This window comes from Tursiops truncatus, chromosome 9 (genome assembly GCF_011762595.2).
Source record: "Tursiops truncatus isolate mTurTru1 chromosome 9, mTurTru1.mat.Y, whole genome shotgun sequence".
NCBI classification, from domain to species: domain Eukaryota; kingdom Metazoa; phylum Chordata; class Mammalia; order Artiodactyla; family Delphinidae; genus Tursiops; species Tursiops truncatus.
The window spans coordinates 49,018,689-49,037,410 of record NC_047042.1 but is presented as its reverse complement, the minus strand read 5'-3'; the positions used below and the strand labels follow the sequence as shown (position 1 = coordinate 49,037,410).

The following is an 18,722-nucleotide window of genomic DNA, read 5'->3' as shown; positions in this document are numbered from 1 at the left end:
CTCTGAGAGCCTGTGCTCTGCAACAAGGGAAGCCACCACAATGAGAAGCCCGTGCACCGCAACGAAGAATAGCCCCCGCTCGCCTCAACTAGAGAAAGCCCGGGCAGAGCAATGAAGACCCAACACAGCCAAAAATTAATTAATTAATTAATTAATTTAAAAAAATTCCATTTCCGTGGCCTTTAGCCCAGGACTAAGTGCAGTCCCTGAGGCACATAACTGGAGACACGCATAAGGAAACCTATAGTCTTTATGGATTGGGGAATCAGAAAAGTGAAGCCAGGAAACTGGGAACACTGAAAAGAGTAGGGAGAAATTCAGACGGGGAAGAGTCAGAGGAGGGATCCCCAATTTCTGTCTACCCACATCTCTGACTAACCGATGAACCACGTTTGTGTGGAACAGACTGACTGCAGCCAGTCAAAGAAAAAAGAGCTGAATAGAGACTGAAGCTGCTACACAAGAGATAGTTTATAGTTCAAGCCTGGCCAAGAAAATTGCATACTGAAAACAAAGGAAACAGTACTTACTGGAGAAAAATAACAGAATCCAAAATCTCCAGAATTGAATGGATGATGCAATCCAATGTTACCTAAATACATAGAGCCAAAAAAGAGGAATACATCCTTCAGTAAAAAGAAAATCAATATAGTCTGAACTCAAGATGTTGGAACTAAGGGATAAAGATTTTAAATGGACCATTTTAACTATCTTCAATAAAGTAAAACAAAACATGTTTTAAATGCATGAACATCTCAGTAGAGAAATAAGAAGTTCTAGTAGAAACAGTAGGAAGAAAACCAAAGAGAAATCCTAGAACTGAAAATTCAGTTCCAGCAATTAAAAAAATTACTGAATGTACTTAGCCAAATGGACATGACAGAGGAAAGAATTTGTGAAGTTGAAAATAAATCAATAGAAATTATTCAAAATGAAGAACATAGAGAAAAAAAGATTGAAAAACACAGATGATCAAAACCTTAGGGACGTGCTAAGTTATATCAAATGGTCAAACATACGTTTAATTGGAATACCAGGTGGAGATGAGAGAGGGAATGAGGTAGAAAAAATATTTGAAGGAACACTGTCCAAAAACTTGCAGATACAAGATGCTAAATGAACAGCAAACAGAATAAACACAAAGAAAAGTCTAGTGGGGTACCTCATGAGGAAATTGTCTCTTGAAAACTTTAATAGACTTATGACATAAAAAGGACCAATGATCTGATTAACAGCTGACTTCTCACGAGAAACTGTGGAGACTAGAAGAGAGTTAAACAACACCTTTCAGACACCGAAAGAAAAGAAAAAATGTCTGCCCAGAATTTTATAGCCACCAAAAATACTATTCAAGCATGAATATGAAATTAAAACATTTTCAGATAAAAAGAAAAAAAAGTACTAAGAGAAGTTGTCACCAACAGACATGTAATACAAGAAATGTTGAAGGAAGTTTTCCAGAGTGAAGGAAAATGATACCAGATGAAAACATCAATCCTCAGAAAGTATGAAAGCATTGGTAATGGAAACTACTTGGGGAAATGCAAAAGATTGTTGTTGTTTTCTTTTTCCACTTAATTTCTTTTTAAACCATATAGCTGTTTAAACCTGAAAGTATAACATTCATTTCTGGAGTTCATAATATATGTAAATGTATTACGTATAACAACTATACCATGGTATGTGGAGGGATGTGGACCTATAAGATGGCAAGATTTCTATATATTATGTAAAACAGTACATTGTTAACAGTAAATGGACTGTGAAATATCGAGAATGTATATTATAATCCATAGAAGAATAATGAAAAATAATACAAAGCACTTTAACTTTTGCCTACAGGAAAATTAAAGTAGGATTCTAATAAAAGAAAAAATCATATAATTAGAAAAAGCAGGAAAGGAGGAACCAAGGAACAAAAAAGAAAACATGTAATGGTAGATGTAAACCCAGCCACAGTAAATGTTCCTGGACTAAATACTCATATTAAAAGGTAGAGATTGTCAGAGTGGATTAAAAACAAAGCCCATGCTTAATAACAAAAAACATAGATTGAAAGCAAATGGATTGAAAAGATATGCCATGCAAACAGTAAGCATAAGGTGGCTGCAGTGGCTATAATATGAGATAAAATAAGTTTGAAAACAATGTATTACCGGAGATAAAGGGATTTCTAATGATGTAAGGATCAATTCATTTGGAAGACATAATGATCATAAATGCATATGTGCCTAGTAACAGAGCTTCAAAATAGATGAAGCAATAATTGACAGAATTCAAGAGGAAATGAAAAAATTCAACGACAGCTGGAGATTTTAACACTAGAGTAACTAATAGAACAAGTTAGATAGAAAATCAGCAAGTACACAGAAGATTGGAACAACTCTTTCAACCATTTTGACTGAATTGATATTTGTAGGACAATATACCTAACAATGGCAGGATATATATTCAAGTGCAGATGGTACATTTATCAGGAGAGACCATATATTCTGGGCCATTAAACATGTTGTAATGAGTTTAAAACATTGAAATCATACAGAATACATTTTCAATGTAATTATATTGGAAACCAATATCTATAAAATAGGAAAACCTAAGTGTTTGGAGATTAAACAACACACATCTAAATAAAGATTGGGTTAATGAAGAAACCACAAAAGAAGGAGGTCAATTACAAAAAAAAAATTGACCTCCAGCACAATGTAAAATAAAAGTGGTGAGAGTTGCCAACAAATACATGAAAGAGTGCTCAACATCACTAATCATTTAGTGATTGCACTGTTGGTGGGAATGTAAATTGATACAGCCACTATGGAGAACAGTATGGAGGGTCCTTAAAAAACTAAAAATAGAACTACCATAGGACCCAGCAATCCCACTACTGAGCATATACCCAGAGAAAACTAAAATTCAAAAAGAGTCATGTACCATAATGTTCATTGCAGCTCTGTTTACAATAGCCAGGACATGGAAGCAACCTAAGTGTCCATCAGCAGATGAATGGATAAAGAAGATGTGGCACATATATACAATGGAATATTACTCAGCCATAAAAAGAATCAAAATTGAGTTATTTGTAGTGAGGTGGATGGACCTAGAGTCTGTCATACGGAGTGAAGTAAGTCAGAAAGCGAAAAACAAATACCGTATGCTAACACATATATATGGAATCTAAAAAAAAAAAAAGGTTCCGAAGAACCTAGGGGCAGATCAGGAATAAAGACGCAGACATGGAGAATGGACTTGAGGACACGGGGACAGGGAAGGGTAAGCTGGGACAAAGTGAGAGAGTGGCATGGGCTTATATGTACTACCAAACGTAAGATAGATAGCTAGTGGGAAGCAGCCGCATAGCACAGGGAGATCAGCTCAGTACTTTGTGACCACCTAGAGGGGTGGGATAGGGAGGGTGGGAGGGAGACGCCAGAGGGAGGAGATATGGAGATATATGTATATGTATAGCTGATTCACTTTGTTATGCAGCAGAAACTAACACACCATTGTAAAGCAATTATACTCCAATAGAGATGTTATAAAAAAAATGATTTGAAATCAAAGGTTTTACCTCTCAAGAAAAAGTGGTAAGAGTTGACATCCTCATCTTGTTCCCTCCACTTTCATCTATCCTGGATAGGAAGCATTGAACCTTTCACCATTGAGTATGATGCTAGCTATTTTATAGATGCCTGTAGTCATGTTGAAGAAACTCTCCTCTGTTACTGAATTTTTCTAAATTTTTATCATGAAAGGATAAATTTAGTCAAATGCCTTTTTCTGAATCTATTTAAACAATCATAACTTTCTTTCCTAAAGAAATATATTAATATGGTGAAATACACTGGTTAACTTCAAAGTAGGATTTTTGGCTGTTAAACTAGTCTTGCATTCCCAAGACAAATACCACTTGGTCATGAATCAGTTTGCTAATATTTTAAGGATTTAAAAAAATTGTGTCCATAAAGTTTAGGAGTCTGTAGTTACGTTTTCTGTGGTATCTTTCTTTCTTTTTTTTTTTTTTTTGTGGTACACGGGCCTCTCACTGTTGTGGCCTCTCCCGTTGCGGAGCACAGGCTCCGGACGCGCAGGCTCAGCGGCCATGTCTCACGGGCCCAGCCGCTCCGCGGCATGTGGGATCTTCCTGGACTGGGGCACGAACACGCGTCCCCTGCATCGGCAGGCGGACCATCAACCACTGTGCCACTAGGGAAGCCCTCTGTGGTATCTTTGTTTGGTTTAGGAATCAGAGTAATATTAGTAAAACAATAAAACAATTGGGAAACATTCTCTTTTCTTCTACTTTCTGAGAGTCTACGTAGGACTAGTACTTTTTGAAGGTTTTTATTAAATGAAATTTAATAAGAGCTGCTAAAGTTTTCTATTTCTTCTTAGGTCAATTTTTATAATAGCTTGTCAAGGAATTTGTCTGTTTCATCTGGTTTGGTAAATTTATTGGCATAAGATTATTCATAATATTCCCTTATTATCCTTCTGGTGTTTCAACATTAGATCTGTAGTGTTATCCATGCTCTCATTCTTGATACTGAAAGTATGTATCATCTCTGTTTTGTTTTTTCTGTATCAGTGTGGCCCTTCTTATCCTTGGGTTCTTTAAGTATCTAAAAATCTTAAGTTTTGCAATTAAAAACAATAACTTGTGGGAAATAAATTCTGGTGAACTCTCTCCTGATAAATCCATTAGATTGATAGATGTTAGTGTGACCTGTAAATGCACATGTGTAAATAGCTCTCTTGTTCCTTTGAGGGTTAAGATTTGATTTCTGTCTTTGATGTTTTGGTATTTTTAAATGCAATTTGGAAACCCTCTGAATGCTAAGTATCTGAGTGAAAACTCACCACATACTTACTTTTCACTAATTTGAAGTTACAACATTTGCAGGGTTATCTCCACAGTAGTTTAACATGCCTCTCGTTTTCTTTTTCAGTTGGAATCCACGGGACTAGGTCTTAGCAGTAGTAGACTAAGAACAACTCTAAACAGAATACAAGAAAGCCTCATTGATCTGGTAAGTAATCAATTCTTCTAGGTTATTTAAAATAGAAATTGGCGATCTAATCAACTACATGTAAGTGTATTTCTATATGTACATCGAGTTCCTGTGTCCCTAGAACATTAATGGCATGCAGTAAGTAAAATGGAGGTTTCTTATAGCCTGATGGAGAGAGAAAGCTGGTGTACACAAAAGAATATGATATTGGCTCTACATGCAGTACAAGTTCAAAGAGAAGAAAGGTTTATGTTCAAAATTACTGTGAGAGAATGACTGAAGGAGGAAGTGAGACTTATGCTAGACTTTGAAGAGTAGGCATGGGAGCAGTGGGGAAGAGGAGAAAGAAGGCATTCAATTTAAGGTTCAGAGACTGAGCAAGGGCCTTGAGGTGGGAGCGAGCCTGGCCCAAATTTTGGCAGATTTTTGTGATGGGGCACCAGTTTATGCCAAAGAATTGTGTTGCAAAGAGTGTTTAGGATGACTTTATAAATGGCTTTAACATTTGAGAAGTTTAGGTTTAGTCGGCTATGCAGTAGGGGGTCTGGATTCTTAACTGTGTCATGTGATGAAATGCATGTTTTAAAAAGCTGGGTTAGGTAGCAAAACAGGGCTGATCCTCTATAGTGTTTAAGCCAACATAAGCAGTTAAAATAAAAAAAATTTTTCTTATGCTTGGTCTCTGTAGCCAGAGACTTTTGTCATTCAGTGCATTTCTCTGCATCTATGAATTTTCCTTTATTCTGTCACTTACCCAAATAAGCAATCACTTTCCTCTTTTCTCATAAGCTCTATATTATGAGCATACTTCTGTTATTGAAGTTTTTATAAAGCAATGTAATCATTCATTCTTTTAAGAAATACTTGTTTGGAATAATTATTATATGCCAGGCATTGTAGGCCTGGAAAGTCATCAGTGAACAAAAGAGGTAATTCCCGTCTTCTTGGAACTTGAATCTTATTGGGGCAGAGAGACAGATAAATGTATAAGAGTGTCAGATACTGATCACTGCCAAGAAGAAGATGAAGCAGAGTGATGGGACAGTGATCTTTAAGCAGAGATATGAATAAAGTGAGAGAGGCGTATGCAGATATTTCAGGTGAGCACTGTTTACACAGAGGAAATAACCTGTATCCGTCTCATCCATCCCCCTTAAAATTTGGAGGTCTTTTGGCCCAGCACATTTTTTTTTTTTTTAATGGTACGCGGGCCTCTCACTGTTGTGTCCTCTCCCGTTGCGCACAGGCTCAGCAGCCATGGCTCACGGCCCCAGCCGCTCTGCGGCAGGTGGGATCTTCCCGGACCAGGGCACGAACCCGTGTCCCCTGCATCGGCAGGCGGACTCTCAACCACTGCGCCACAAGGGAAGCCCCAGCACATATTTTTTTAATATATGTTCATAGTCCTAGCACTTACCTTGGCACATAGCATCTCTTCAATAAATGTTTATAGAGTAAATGAATAAACTGGAATCCTTGAGTTTGGTGTCTCCTGGATTAACCTGGCTTGTTTTCTTGTCCACTTAATCCTGATCTTTGTTTTCAGAGTCAAGGCTCCTTGTTTGACACAGCCATCTATTTCTTTTTCTTTCTTTCTTTTTTTTTTTTTTTGGTCTTTGTTGTGTAAAATCCATCATTGGCTTTCAGTCCCATTGGCAGTTATCTGTTTTGATTTTGCTTCTCCTTCTTTGATACTTAGTATAACCTTGACCTGAAGATCTTGTTTTCCAGATCTTAGTCCAGTTTTTCTTGTTTCAGTTTTTCTTGTTTCTGGCTGAATGCCTCAAGATAGGTGGGCTGAAATATACCACTAGAATCATTCACTCTAGCGTTTCTCTGCCAGCTCTGCTAGTTACTAGCTTATGATTGTCAAACCACAGTTCCAGATCTGACCCTTAAGCTGTGGATTTAATGTTGCCATACAGTGTGTAATGAAATAGCATGACCCAGTAAACAATGGGACCAAACTAGCTGTTATTTAAGACAAGCTGTCACCCATCTAACGATAACAGTGTATCTGTAGCATCTGTCAGACCAGTTCTTTGTTTATTGGATAAGTTTTTTCCTGAATTGCTGTAATAGTCAATTTTAGAAATGCGTTTTTTTAAAACCAGCTACACACCCCTCCCCAATAAATTGATAGATGTGCCTGGTTTTTTCTTTGCCACCTTGTCTTTTAAAAATATCTTTTTTTTAAGACCTTATTCTTAGCATCTCTTAAATCAAAGACTGTACCTTGGATCAGAAGACTGTGTGAGCCGTTGTTCCTCTGTCAGTTTGTAAGGAGCACTGAGCTTTGACAGAGCCCCTCCACAGTCACCACTCCTCTGATGGATAAGACTCTACAACAATACAGTAGAAGTTTTTCTGAAAATTTGCAGTGTTTTATGTGTTAAGTTATTACGCATACTGATAAGCATCATTTTATTATTTTAAAAAATATATTTGTCATTTACTAGACCTTGATCTCAGGTTTTCATAAGCTGGTATATAAATTTTCTTCACTTCATTAATTTGCATCTACATTGGCAGAGAACATTAATTGGTTTCTTGCTATTCAATACATTCTTTGGCTATTAAAATAATTTATAGCCTAATTTGGAACCACTGGATGGAGGTAGTATTTTTCCTTATATTTCTCCTATGTGTTAGTTAAAACTTTAGTAAGCACTTTTTTGGTGATTTTATTTTCTCCATATATATCTTCTGAGTTTTGCTTCTCTTTAAGCTGTAAAAGGCAAAATGGAATCATCATGTTCTTTAAAATGCCACCTGAAATTGTTTATCATCTAAATTCACCGTAAACTAAGAAAATTTGTTTGACACATCAAATAAAAGTCTAAGAAAAATTGTCTAATAGTGGACAAGCAGGAAAGGAAGTTGGGGTAGGTGGTAATGGTACCAGAAATGTGAATTTTTAGTTATCTACCTGGTGATGTTTAAGACCTGTGGCCAACTTTGAATCTTTGATAATAAAAATGTATTTTAAATTGATCCAGAAAAGTCCATAAATATGAATTTTCTTTGTGTTAGTTAGTACATTACTGGCAGGAAAGGCTAAAAATATAAGTTTCACTGTGAGAGTAAAGACTGATTAAAGTTTCATTTTTTTAAAGTCTTCAAAGAGTTGTGTGTCCTTTCCTTACTATACTAGTATAAGCTGAAACATGGATCCGTTTAAGAGCTTTTCCATTTAAGCGTGCAATAAGCACATACCATTTATTTATGTCAGCTTGATAGTTTGGGACTTTCTTGCTCTCTTCAAGTGTATTTCCCTAAATGGATCTGTTTTGAAGGTAGACACATTAAGATTTGTTGATGGATTATAAGAGGAGTGTGACACTGAGAAGAATCAAGGATGGCACCTGACTTCTGGAGAATGGAGGTGCCATAATGGGGATGGATAAGACTTTTAGGAGGACACACTTGAAGAGGACATCAAGAGTTCAGTTTCAGATATGTTAAATGCACTAGAGGTGAGAGAGGGTTCAGGGCAAGTATATAAATTTTGAGCTGTTGGCATGTGGATGGCATTTAAAACTGTGAGACCGGATGAAATCATGTAGGGAGTAGAATGTAAGTCAGAGAAGTCTCAGGACTGAACCCAGTGTTTAAAGATCAGGGGGAATGTTCAGAGATGGATATTCAGAGTTGGTTATTGGATTTGGCCATAAGGAGGCTGGTGGGGACCTTGCTTACTCTTTCTTTGGAGGGGAGCAGACAAAAACCTGGTTGGAATGGGCTTGAAAGAGGATAATAGGAGAGGAAGAGAAGATTCTTATCAACATCTCCATCAATGAAACTAACAGAGGGCCTGCTAATGTCAACAGGCATGCCAAGGACTTAAGGTACAAAGAGGGTGAAATTGGTCCCTACCCACCAAGAACTCACAATGAGGTAGGAGAGTTAGAAAACAACAACTGATAAAGTATGCAGTATGCCACATAACAGGTATATGTATAGGCAATATTAACACAAGTAAGATAGTTATTTTTCTTGGGAGACTGAGAAAGTTATAGAAAGGAGGTGAATATGAGTTCCTACTTAAACAATGAGGTAAGAGCCAGGCAGGCAAGGAGAAGAGAGCTGGTACGACAGGAGTGTCAGTAGGACAGGTGTAGTAAGCAGCCCAGTGTGACTAGACCTTAGGGGTGTAGAGATTATCTTGAAATGAGACTGGCAAGGTAGCTGTTTGTAAAGGAGTAATATCGTGGCAACAAGTTTAGGGTTTTTTTCTGTAAGGAAGGGATCGTCAGTTGAGACTTTTAAATTACGGAGTGGTATGATCACATCTCCATTTTAGAAAGATCACCTAGGTATTACTGAAGTAATGACATGAGGAGAAACAAACAAGAGAGGTGTCTGTTTAGGCATGAGGGAGGTGCAAAGGAAGAGGGGGTGTTCAAGAATGATTCTAAGGTTCTTCGCTTGGACAGTCTGGTAGATGGTGATTAAATAGCCCCCTCAGGGACTTCCCTGGTGGTCCAGTGGTTAAGATTCCACGCTCCCAATGCAGAGGGCCTGGGTTTGATCCCTGGTCAGGGAACTAGATCCCACATGCTGCAACAAAGATCCCGTGTGCTGCAACTAAGACCTGGCACAGCCAAATAAATAAATAAATCTTAAAAGTAATAATAATAAAAGTATTAAATAGCCACCAGAATTAAATTAAATAGCACAGGCACCCAATTGGTACCAAACCATATGTAATTTTGTGATTTGTGTGTTGTTGTTGTTGTTTTTGGCAGTAGTGGGGTGATTATTTTCCTTTTTAGTAGAAGGAAATAAATAGTGGAGCTGTGACATTGATTAACTTGCGTAGTTCCCTTATCCTGATTCTCCTTAGAGAAAGCACAGTTGTTCCCAAAATAACTTTTAAATGCTAATTGAGTAATTAGAGATTGAAGAGAGACAATACCTTTAGTAGAATACAGGATATAAAAAAGAACTAAACAAGAATAAAACCATTTTCTAACTTGAAAGGTTTTATAATGTATTATTTCCATTTTGCAAAATTTATAAACCTGTTATACTCCCAGGGTCCTATGCATTTGATGTCTCTTTTATTCGTAAGGCAAATGTTAGAGATTTGTGATTATGTAATTGATTTAAAAAGTAATCCAGATTTACATTTTGTACACTTTTAGATTTGTTTGTATTCAATTTTTGTGCTGTAGTTTTCTTTGAGGATCTTATAAGGCTCATCTCACTCTGCTCTTTGGGCATCCCTTTCTTTTATTTCCATTTACCATCTTCCTTCAGGTCAGTAATCTATCCCTAGAGATATACAATACAGTTGCTTCTGTTTCAGTTTAGAACAACATTTTAGTCCTGCCTTCTTGGGATTATACCAAAGTTACCTTGATTAAGGTTTAGGTGTGAAATGGTTAATCACACCATAATTTTGGATTTTACCAGCCTGGTCCTGGAGAGGCAGTCTGTTCTTCCTCATTTACAAGTTCTTGAAGGGCATCTCACTATTGTCTCTGTGAAATATTTGTCAATTCATAAAGATTCCTTGTGTTGGCCAATTTTAGGTCATGCACAGATAATAGCATATGGAGTTGGATCATTTTCACTTAGTATAAAAAGGAAAGTTCTAGTAGTTAGAAAATGTAAAAGGAGGAAAAAAAGAACTGAAACTAAGTGTAATTAATGTATGCCTGAGAGCATTTTAATTATAGCTCCAGTTTTGTAAAATCACATGGGTTATTGCTATTAGATTTGCTATTTCAGGCTGTGTGTGTATATGTATGTTATATTTTCAGGAAGTTTCAGCTGATCCTACTGCCACGCTCACAGCAGCAGAAGAGAGAAAGGAGAAGGTACCGAGCCCTCACCTCAGTCACCTAGTGGTTTTGACATTTGGGGATACATTGTATGGGTTGGCGGAAAGAGTGGTAGCCACAGAATCCTTGTAAGTTGTTAAAAACAGTTGCTTTGCCATTAAATATTTAAGAAAGATTATAAAAGTAAGCACTGTATTCTAGCTGTATGCATTTCCCACTTCTAAATATTCCTTAAATTACTCAATATTTCTGAGAAGTACATCCTAAACTAGATTACGAATCAGTTTTTAAAATGGCATGGTTGATTTTCAGGTGTATAAATGGAAGGAGGGTAATCTTTTAAGTTTCATTCTTTAGCAGCATCATCCTTGGTTTAAGTAAGACTTTAGAAAAGCATATTATAGTATAGTACTTTATAGTTTGCCATTGAATTACAATTCTAGAGAAACTGTAGTTACATTGTCAGTTTAGTGTTAAATGTAGTCGATCCTTGACATCAGCAGGAGTGCATCCTGACCTTTATAAATCCCCAAGTTCTTTAATAAAGTGAGAGCATATAACTTCTTCCATAAAATATGGTCCAGTATAATTTAAGAGGTTTTGTATATAACAAAGAGTAGTGAAAAACAGTGTGACTACCAGCAGTCTTCAGCTGAATGATTCCGATTCATTCACGTGTATGTCTCGTGTATGCATGTGAAGTTCACGTCTGTGTCTCAGCCAAGTTCCATTTTATTTCCTGTTATGAATGTTTGGGTTATTTCTAAAAAGTGTCAGGTGTTAAATCTGTGAATTCATGGGTCTGATGTGTGTAATTACATGGGAAATCCTTCTAAAAATACTGTTGTATTCCTTCTTCAATCTTTTGTGTTATCTGTGCTCATATCTTACATGCAAAGCAGCATAACTGTACACCTCGTGGTAACCAGATTAGCTCCTTTGAAGTCATCCTTCTTTCACATCACCTCACGTTCAGTGATAACTCAGCATTAATTTTTGTGTGAATTGTAAATGAGTGTGTCAAGTGGCAATGCAAGGTAGTTGTTTAAAATGGAAAATAATTTTAATTGTTAAACTTTTGCTCAGAGATCTTAAAGATTAGTTACACAAAAAATATTGACAGGCTCTAAATCCTGTGTTTTGTTTACATGGTGGATTATTTATTCCCTTTAGGGTATTCTTGGCTGAACAGTTTGAGTTCCTTCAGCCACATCTGGATGCTGTGATGCCTGCAGTCAAAAAACCCTTTCTTCAGCAGTTTTATTCTCAGGTCAGACATGTCTTATATATCATTTCAACTGTGAGCAGGATAGGACTGTCACATGTTATTTAGGTGTTTCGTTTTTTTTTTAAACTAGTGGTCAGTCTCTCAACCTCAGGAGAGGTGGATTAGAATATTTGTTTATTCATTCATGAATTCCTGTATTAAATAAATACTTATTGAGTACCTCTTATAACTTTTAGTCTAATAAGAGAAAGAGCCAATTAAAACTATATTACAATAAAGTATAGTTAAGGGAAAGAAACAGTGGCAGGATATTTAACCTTGACTGGAGGCGGAGAAGGGGTATGGTTTGGGGGAGGTTATCTAGAACGGCTGTCTTGAGAAACTGATGTTTAAACTGGACCAGAGAGAAAGAGGGTGAGAGGAGTATATTTCGACTAAGGTAGTGGCTTATATGAAGACCTACAGATGAGAGAGCACGGTGCCTGTGAGCAGCTAAGGAAAATTCAAGTTCTCAGAGCGGGGAAGGGGGCCAGTGATGAGAAAGATGGCCGGAGTGATTAAGCAGAAGTCACATGACATACAGTGCTCCCAGCCAGGAGCTGGACTTTGTTCCAAGGGTACTGGGAAGCTACTGGAAGATTTGAAAGAGGTGGTGAGTAGCATGGTGAGGTGTGTGTTTTAGAAAGCACTTTGGGGGAAGTGTGAAGAATGGACCTCAGATGACAAACCTAGAGGCAGGAGACTGGTTTGAAGACTTTTAGACTAATGTGGGTGAGAGATGATGGGATCTTGAGGTGCAAGTGGAAATGGAAATGGAGAGAAGTGAAAAAATCTGTCGTTTTTTAGTTGAATTGTCAGTGGCCTCAAGTTTGTTGAATATCTCAAAATTATGTTTTGAGTAAGACCCTTCCTTGCCCACAAGTTAAAGTATTTTCATAATTTAAATCTCCAAGTGTATAGTTTTATTTTCAGATATGATGTGTACTAGAAACAGGAACAAAATATATTTTAGAAATTTTATACTTTTAGAAAATATTTGGTTTCATTTCTGTGAAATTTATTTCAGACCGTCTCAACAGCCAGTGAACTACGCAAACCAATTTACTGGATTGTAGCTGGTAAAGCCATTGATTATGAACAGATGCTGCTCCTAATGGCTAATGTGAAATGGGATGTAAAAGAAATTATGTCACAGCACAACATATATGTAGATGCACTGTTAAAGGCAAGTATTCTTGGAAACATCTCTGTTAAAGATAATTCTACTAAGGGAATTATTCCTGTAATTGCAGTAGCTCCAAAATTGTGAGATCATAGTTTGTACCACATTCTGGCATTCTTGAGATATTAAAGTCCCTGAGTTGGATTAGGATTTCTTTCCAAATTTTGTGTTCTTTTAGACCCAAGAATACTTTGTAGATTTTTTGGTTTTGCTCAGTAATATCCCATTTTGAATTAGAGTCTGATTAGTGTGTCTTAGCTCTCTTCATATTATGTAACCTCAATGGCCATGACTGTAGTGACAAGAGGATATTTCTGTTTAATTAGAAGATATTTCTAGAGTTGTGTATATTCATTAGCAAGAGACTACACCCCTGATTATTCTAAGTTTTTTTTTCCAGAAATCACGTTACTTTTGCAATGTGTCATGCAAATACCTTTGTGTTCAATGACTTAACATTTATAAGTTTTCTGGAAAGAATTGTGGTAATTTTTTTTTCATTTATGCATCAAGAGATATTTATAAATCACCTGACATATGCCATGTACTGATCTAGGTGCTGGCAATATAGTTGTGAGTTAAGGAACTTAGTGCCATCAAGGAATTTATATGCCAGCGCAGGGACAGCAATAAAGAGATACATTAGGGCTTCCCTGGTGGCGCAGTGGTTGAGAGTCCGCTTGCCGATGCAGGGGACATGGGTTCGAGCCCTGGTCCGGGAAGATCCCATATGCCGCGGAGCAGCTAAGCCCATGCGCCACAACTACTGAGCCTGCGCTCTAGAGCCCACATGCCACAACTACTGAAGCCCGTGCGCCTAGAGCCTGTGCTCTGCAACTAGAGAAACCGCTGCAATGAGAAGCCCGCGCACCACAACAAAGAGTAGCCCCCGCTCGCCACAACTAGAGAAAGCCTGTGTGTAGCAAAGAAGGCCCAATGCAGCCAAAAATAAATAAATAAATTTATTTAAAAAAAGAGAATAAACTTTTATGATAACTTTTGTTCTGTTGCTTTTCCAAGTCCAAACCTTTAGGTAAAAGCAGTCTGCAAAAGAATCTGTCCCAAAAGAATCATAAGTAAAATGAAATAGTTTTATTATTCATTTAACAATAAGCATTCTTGAACGTTGGATTTAGCAATGAGTAGAATGGCATTTCATATAGTAAGCCTATAAATTTATCTTTAAAATATTAATGAAAAGTATTGAATTATGACTCTTGAAATGTAAAGCAGAGTTTACTGTAGTGAAGCATAAATACAGTAGCAAATACTGTTTTGCTAGATTCATGAAATGAAAAAGAGGAAGAGCAATTACTTATTTACTTTGATTTTCAAAAGTAAGCTTAGTGGACTGAAGACCTACTTCTTTCTCATAAATGATTAAAAGCAGTTAACTGTCAAAAATCACTAAAAAATTGTGATTTAGGAAGCAGCCAGAGATAACACAACGATCATGTGGTAGCTTGATTGGTGATGATCAGATTTTTTTCCACCTGTGTGTTATTTGAATACATGTCAGTCTTGGTACACATTGTGTAGTTTCTCTATTGAGGAAACTAAAGAAAAATATATCATTTTAAGGCTTGTTAAAATTATTTGAACTGTATTGTCGAGAAAGGATCAACAGCATTTACTTTTGTAAATGAACATATTTAGATGATAATAGTCGAAAGAAATCAGAAATAAATTTACTGAAGGGTGAACCATCTGCTGCTTTCATGTAGCTGTTGAAATTGTCTAAATTAGTTACGTATATTTTTTAGTAGAGTGGTATCACAAAAGGTACTAATAAGTAATAAAAATGTTCAGTTTTTCTATATGTAATGAGATAATGTATATTATGGAGTTTTTTGGTGCTAAAAATTTACAACTATTACATTACTTTTGAATCATTCAGTAAGTAATAATTTATTTACTTTAAAAGAATGTTTAGGAAAGAGAATAATTTATCAGATTGCTCTGTAAGGTGTACAGCTACAAACTACAAATAATTCACTCTGGGGTGAAAGCTCATTCAAACACTTTTTTAAAATATGGGTTTCTTAAAGATATTTTTAAAGATACATTAGTTATTAAGCCTTTTTAATCCATACTGACAGTCATACAAAAATTTGAGATGTAGAAACATTTGAACATTGTTTAATCAGTTAATGACACTTATTTCCTTTGAGATGAAATGTAGTGTACTCTGTATTACAACATGATTTATTCAATTTGATATACTTAAAAAAACACTTCACACTAAGTCCAAATTATCTTTGGCATTATCTCTCTTTGTTTTACTTGATTTCATTCTGAGCATTTTAAAATCTTTTTTTGCCTCTAAGATGGGAAAGCAATGTAACATTATAATTATATTAACATATGGCCACGATTTTTGTCTTCTTAGGAATTTGAGCAGTTTAACACGAGGTTAAATGAAGTTTCTAAGAGAGTTCGGATACCCTTGCCCGTGTCTAATATACTTTGGGAACATTGTATACGTCTGGCTAATAGAACAATTGTGGAAGGGTAAGTTTTTCATGAAAGCATTATCTGATTCTTCAGTGATAAATCATAATATATGAATAACATTATATGTTATCACTAATGGATGCAGAGAATAGGTAGAGATAGTGATAAATAGCAGACAGTCTCATAGTAATTCAGGTTTAACTTTGGAATGTAATTAGAAAAGAGACCTTAAACGCCACTGTTGTCACTTTTTTTTCTTGCTGGTGACTTAGAATCAGCTAGTAGAGGAGTGAGGAATGCAGCATCTAATGGTTATCTGAAAATTAAACTAGTAATAATTATTATTACCTAATACAATTATTACAATGTTGATTATACATAGCATTCATTGAGTGCTATTTGTCATTTATTGAAACAAGCCCTTCACAGGATTCTATCACCAAATCCTAACATAAACTCTCTTTGGTGGTAGTATTCTCGCTGTTTTGTCAACAGAGAGATAACCTAGCCTCAGAAACTCAAGGCTAAAGAGGTTAAGTAACTTGTCCAAGTTCACACAGTTTTTAAATGCAGAGAAGGCTTATGAACTCCTCATTTTCTAATGGTAAAATCAGTCCTCATAACCACTATATCACTGTTAATATCATTATTATATCATTGTAAACTGTATCAATCTTTCATATGTTGAGTTTACAGATCAAAAGTAATTTTCCCACTTAGAGACCATGCTTACTTTGCCTGTAACATCTAGAATACAAATAAGAATCAGTAATACATTTAAAATATCCCTGGAAAGCAAACTGCTATTTCAAAGACCATTCACAGTGATCTAGAATTGCACATCAGTTGAATTTTCACACTATCATTTATCTGATTTCTCATCGTTTCTTATTTGTCATAAAAATGAATGTGTTTGAAAGTGGAAGTGACGGTGACAAGCTGACAACAGCCTTGGCATTTTGTATAATACACCATCCAGTCTGTTAGGGTTAGGGTTGAAACCAGCAGTGCTGTAAATCCCAAAATGGCTCTCGGTCAACAATCATGACTGGATTGTACTGTTAACAAATTTATTTAATGGTAGAAAAGTGAATAACAAATGTAATATTTGTGTATAAAACACTTCTTATTTAAAAAAAAAAAAGCTTGGTCACTTTAAATAATATAAACTAGTTTTCTTGCAGATTTCCTTAGGGGAAGTACCTCATTTCCTAGTGTTGAATTCTCCACATTTTGTATGCTTGAAGGAATGAGACACTGACTTATGAATAATAAAATGTACTGTTAGCGTTAACATATTTATTCTTATTACTAGTCCACCTTAGAACACAGTTTTTTAGTAGTGTGGGGTCTCAGAATAAGTCTATAAAGTGTTTTTTTATGAAAAATATGTATGTACTTTCTTTGCTTATATGCTTACATGTTTCTTAGGTTTGCTGAATGTTTACGGGAGAGTTATTTCATTTGTTTTCTTTGCATTGAGTAGTTAAAATATTGAACAGTTTTATGAAGCTAAGATTACTTGGGAATATTCATAGCTTAGTTTTATAAATAATTCTTGGCAGCCAGATTAACTGGAATACCAGTTAAATACCAGTTTAACATTCTTACAGATGATTATGTTAATTGAGTAGGCAGAACTATGGTCTGTAGAGCAGGAAGAAACCTTAGAAGTTATTTGATCTTTTTGCTTTGCAAATGAGGAAACTGAGGCCCCGATAGGTAAGTTGACTGCTTGGTGACAGGGCTGGAACACAACCCAGTCCTTGTGACTCAAGGCTCATGTGCTCTTTTTTCTCATAGAATCTCACCAAATGTGGATTAGAGAAAAGTTTAAGTACCTAAAGGTTTCTTTTTCTAACCATCCCATCATTTATGTGTTTTAATTCTTGTGTGTCTTAGATATGCCAACGTCAAGAAGTGTAGTAATGAGGGTCGTGCCTTGATGCAATTGGATTTTCAGCAGTTTTTAATGAAACTTGAAAAACTAACAGATATCAGACCAATTCCAGATAAGGAATTTGTGGAAACCTATATTAAAGCTTACTATCTAACTGAGAATGACATGGAACGCTGGATCAAAGAGCATAGGGTGAGAGCTGGGAAACAGTTAATTAAGTTTTTATTCCTTATCCATTGTGCTGTTCTTGTCTAGTATATAATTCAAAATCATATGGGTGAAATAGAAACATTTGCTTTTTTAGCATGAACTACTTATGCCAGTTCTTCAGCATATTCACACTGTTTATGCAATGTCCTTTGCCTGATCAAATCCTTTTGAGACTTTGTGAACTGTAGCAGTAATTATCTGGAAAAACAGCCAGAGTCTGAACTTTAGCTGTGTTTATCCTGCAGCTGTGTTGTAGGAGAAGGCTGAAATTGGTTAACATCAGGACAAATTGAATATAGCAACATTGAAATGATTCACAAGCTAAAGTCTGTTATGTAACTTAAACCTTCTTGTAGCCCTGAACACGCTGACATGTAGTAGTGATGATTGGTGTATTAATATTTAAAGAGCTAAATTTAACCTCATCCTACATTAGATTTTACCTTAAGTATAGGTGAGATTATTTTTCTTTTGTGTGAATATATAGGTAAGTAGAGAAAAATACTACTTATAGCAAGTGTTATTGTGGATGCTGAATTTTTTTGACACAGTTCAACTCAACATATATCACCAGAGAATGCTCAATACAGGGAGCTTTTCCGTATAGTTGTTATTATATATCATTTGTCTAGATAGGCAGTATGTGAAGACAGATTTAATGAAAATATGAGAAGTGTTAAAAATTATCACCAAATCTTATTCCATCAGTAACTCTAGTGTTCACATTTATTAATACTGTAAACATCATGGGTAAAAGCTAAGTAAATTTTTATTTCATTTGACTGGGTAAGGAAGTAAGGAATTATTTATATTTACTTTATCAGGCTCATCCTTTCTAGTTTCAACACTGTAGATAAATGAAATGAGTTTTAGTCTGGACCATTAGCCTGAACTTCGTGTAAACGTGCCC

At 35.9% G+C, this 18,722-nt stretch overlaps 1 protein-coding gene across 8 annotated transcripts in view; it reads left to right on the top strand.

The window, feature by feature from the left end:
• Positions 1–18,722, top strand: part of VPS50 (VPS50 subunit of EARP/GARPII complex) — a 141,539-nt gene that overhangs the window by 119,583 nt on the left and 3,234 nt on the right. Inside the window, exons 22-27 of one of the 8 annotated variants that reach the window (XM_019927450.2) lie at positions 4,947–5,027; positions 10,778–10,926; positions 11,972–12,068; positions 13,093–13,251; positions 15,638–15,759; positions 17,605–17,794. In XM_019927450.2, coding sequence (XP_019783009.1) covers positions 4,947–5,027; positions 10,778–10,926; positions 11,972–12,068; positions 13,093–13,251; positions 15,638–15,759; positions 17,605–17,794 — 798 coding nt within the window. The other 7 variants (XR_004528121.2, XR_002174828.2, XR_012333978.1 and 4 more) reach the window with 7 other exon arrangements.